This window comes from Lissotriton helveticus, chromosome 1_2 (genome assembly GCF_964261635.1).
Source record: "Lissotriton helveticus chromosome 1_2, aLisHel1.1, whole genome shotgun sequence".
In the NCBI taxonomy this organism is placed as follows: domain Eukaryota; kingdom Metazoa; phylum Chordata; class Amphibia; order Caudata; family Salamandridae; genus Lissotriton; species Lissotriton helveticus.
In genome coordinates, this window is record NC_136058.1 from 348,731,910 (window position 1) to 348,735,277 (window position 3,368).

The following is a 3,368-nucleotide window of genomic DNA, read 5'->3' on the forward strand; positions in this document are numbered from 1 at the left end:
ACCTATCTGACAGCACCCAGTCTGAGTGACAGGCCCTATCTGGCAGCACCCAGTCTGAGAGACAGGCCTTATCTGGCAGCGCCTCGTCTGAGTGACTTGCCCCATCTGGCAGCACCCAGTCTGAGAGACAGGCCTTATCTGGCAGCGCCTCGTCTGAGTGACTGGCCCCATCTGGCAGCACCCAGTCTGAGAGACAGGCCTTATCTGGCAGTACTCAGTCTGAGAGATAGGTCCTATCTGGCAGCGCTCAGTCTGAGTTGCAGTGACTGACTGACAGTGTGGTGGGTATCAGCAGCCCCTAGGTGCACCTCCCCCTCCTGGGCCAGGGTTTCCCCTTTAAGGTCCAGTACTCCCCCTTTCTCCTGTTAGCCTCGCTTGTTTCTATTCCGCTGCTGACCACAGAGGAGGAACCATTTCTGAAAAGGGGATGTGCGCCGACAGCGTTACGTAAGTCACGGGAATGGTGTCAGGCGAGCCCCGGCAGGGGAAGTGGGTGGAAAGAGGCATTACTTATGCGGCTGAACAGACCGGCTCCGGCTCTTTGTTGTCCCAGTAAAATGCTTAGCTGGTGGGTTAAAAGGCCCTGCACCTGTGTCCCTTCCAATGACATACCCTGCGGACCCAGTAATTATGTGGCCAATTCATAATTATGCGGAAAACTCCGCTTCCACAGACTCGCGTAATTCCAGTGGCAGATTATACCGAGGGGCACTGGAATTATGCAATTTCACTGCTGCATTTCCTACATAATCCATCACCTACTACAGAATCTACAGATTTTAACACAAAATAATCAGCCAGATTCATCAATGTCCAATTCTGCGAATTTTAAATTGCGAGATAATGCGAATCGCAATTTAGAATTCGCAGAATGGTATTCATGAAGTTTTGCGAGTTAAAAATGCGATTTGCAAGCGGCCGCAATCGCCGATTGCGAGAAGCCAGAAATCGGTAAAAAAATCGCAGATTCCGCCGATACCCCTGTTGAAATTGCGAATTTGCAATTACCGATATCGCAAATAGCGATCTCGCTAACTGCGAGATCGCAAAAACGGGAAGTCGCATCCTGAGCACAGTGATGACATCACAACCAGGAAGTAGGCAGCTCCCACCCTCATTCAGCAGTGAGAGGCTGAAGTACAGGCAGCAGTTGCAGAGCTCCCCTCCAGCATTCCCCCAGGACTACAGCAGGAGACACCACAGTGGCAAGCATGGCACAGGATGCAGCAGGAGCTTCCAGCAGTGGGAGAAAGCGCAAAATAAAGTTTTCTGAGCAGGAGCTCGAACACCTAATTGAAGGAGTTACCAAGGATCACAACCGCCTATTTGACAGTAACTCCCGAAAGGTACAAGAGGCGGACAAAAGGCGCATATGGCTGCGCATCCGCGCCAAAGTGAACGCCGTGGGGGTGACCCAGCGCTCGGTGGACGAGCTGAAAAAGCGCTGGTATGACTTAAGAGGGCGGGCAAAAGAAAAGATTGCTGAGAGGCTGGGGGAGCAATTAGCGACAGGTGGAAGGGAGCCCACTGTCCCACCGAACACCCCACTGGAGGACCAAGTGGAGGAGACCATCAACCCACAGGCCTGCGTGGGTATGACCCAGCTTGACTCCTCCCGACCCACCCAAGACACACCAGGTAAGTGCCATGCGACTGCAACCCCCTGTCCCCTAACATCGTCCATGACTCCAGTGCATCCCATAACAAACCCCAATCATGCAGCCAAAGTACAGCTCCATAGCGCAATTGCATTGTGGAACATGTAGTCTGCCCACAATTACCATCCTGTACCATAGAGCCTGCCATGTCCAGTGAGATTCAATCCCGCAGCGAGACAGGGAATGGTAGACTGCATGCATGTAGCAAGCCTAACTGTGTACGGAACATGTCACTAATCAACATCCACTTCACATCGCAGGTGGTGCTGATGTCCCCAGCACAGACAGCGAGGCCCTGGTGATTGAGGAGAACACGGAGGACACAGAGGGGGATACACATCATACCCCACAGCCCGGACCATCAGGGCAAGCTGCCACCATACCGGTCATCCCACCACCCGCCTCTGTGGCCCGTGCCACCCCCATGACAACAGGCGCTGCTGTAGCAGCACGCAGCACACAGCCACCAGTGGGGCCTGCAACACCAGCAGCAGGTCGCCAACAAACCCGCCGCCCTGCGGCTGTGAGGAGCCAGACGAGCGGTCTGGTCAGGGAGCCGCGCACCAACACATCCCGCGCTGGCAGGGGCAGAATTGTGCGAGCAGGTGGGCTCTCTATTGAGCGCAGGATGCTGAGTGTGCACCAGACCCAGGCCCGACACCTAGCCGCCATCCACCTCCAACTGGACAAGACGGCACGTAATGTGGCACATATGACAGCAGCTGTGGAGGCCAACACTCAGGCAATGTCCAGGCAGCGGAATGTCAATCGCCACAGACACCGCCAACTATTGACCCGCCTGTCGGCGTACATGCGGTCAAATCACATTATTGGGAACGCCACCTCCCAGCTCTAGCGACACTCCCTGGCCATGCAGGGCCAAATGGTGCAGTGCTGCCAGGACGTCGCAACAGCCCTGGAGAACATAGCAACAGCCATGCAGGGCATGCAGGCCACTGGCCATGGCCAGGTGGGGGGGGGGGGGGGGCAGACGACAACAGTGAGGCAACATCAAGCCAAAGCAGCCAGCCCATACCACCGGTCGTAGCACCCCGCCGCAGCAGCAGGCCCTCTGCTGCTGCACGGCAGAATCTGGAGGAGGACATTGAGAGGAGGTCAGGGGCAACTACCCGGAGACGCCACTGAACTGTTGTGCATTACAATGAGGCCACATGCTGACGCAACAAGCATGCCACACAGACTAAACTGGACATATGACGCAATATGTCAATCTTTTCACACTTTTCAGAATGCCATGTTTATTGTGCAGTAAAAGTAACTAAAATTCTGAATAACATAAAGTGCCTCATGTCATTATTAATGTTGTCATGCATGAGTTGAGTAATGGGTGTGGGTGCCCTAGAAATAGTTCATGCAGATTTGGTTGCGGCGCCTGTGTCCTTCTGCTGGATTCTCCCCGCGTGCGTGACGCACATGTGCAGGTGGCCCATTGTCCCCTTCTGACTCACTGCCAGAGATGTCAACAGGGATCCTGCGCTTGGTAGCAATGTTGTGAAGAATGGCACACACGGCCACGATGCGGCAGCAGACCTCAGGATCGTATTTCATGGCCCCACCTGTCTTGTGCAGTATGCGGAACCTGCTTTTCAACAGGCCAAATGTCCTCTCAATACAGTTCCTTGTGCGAATGTGTGATGCATTAAATCGCCGTTGTTGTGGAGTTGCAGGGTTGAGGTATGGGGTGAGGAG

At 54.4% G+C, this 3,368-nt stretch overlaps 1 protein-coding gene across 1 annotated transcript; it reads left to right on the forward strand.

Annotated features, from left to right (window-relative positions):
• Positions 1–1,136: 1,136 nt before the first annotated feature.
• Positions 1,137–2,644, forward strand: LOC144807903 (uncharacterized). The gene is made up of 2 exons (XM_078673500.1): positions 1,137–1,638; positions 1,919–2,644. Exons 1-2 carry the CDS (start codon positions 1,212–1,214, stop codon positions 2,512–2,514), a joined length of 1,023 nt encoding a protein of 340 aa, XP_078529626.1. The 5' UTR covers positions 1,137–1,211; the 3' UTR covers positions 2,515–2,644.
• The last annotated feature ends 724 nt before the right edge of the window (positions 2,645–3,368 follow it).

Bases quoted from the DNA above. Each gene is read 5' to 3' on its own strand.
- LOC144807903 (XM_078673500.1), top strand. From the start codon at position 1,212: ATGGCACAGGATGCAGCAGGAGCTTCCAGCAGTGGGAGAAAGCGCAAA. The intron at 1,639-1,918 runs GTAAGTGCCATG...TTCACATCGCAG, and splicing joins ACCCACCCAAGACACACCAG to GTGGTGCTGATGTCCCCAGC.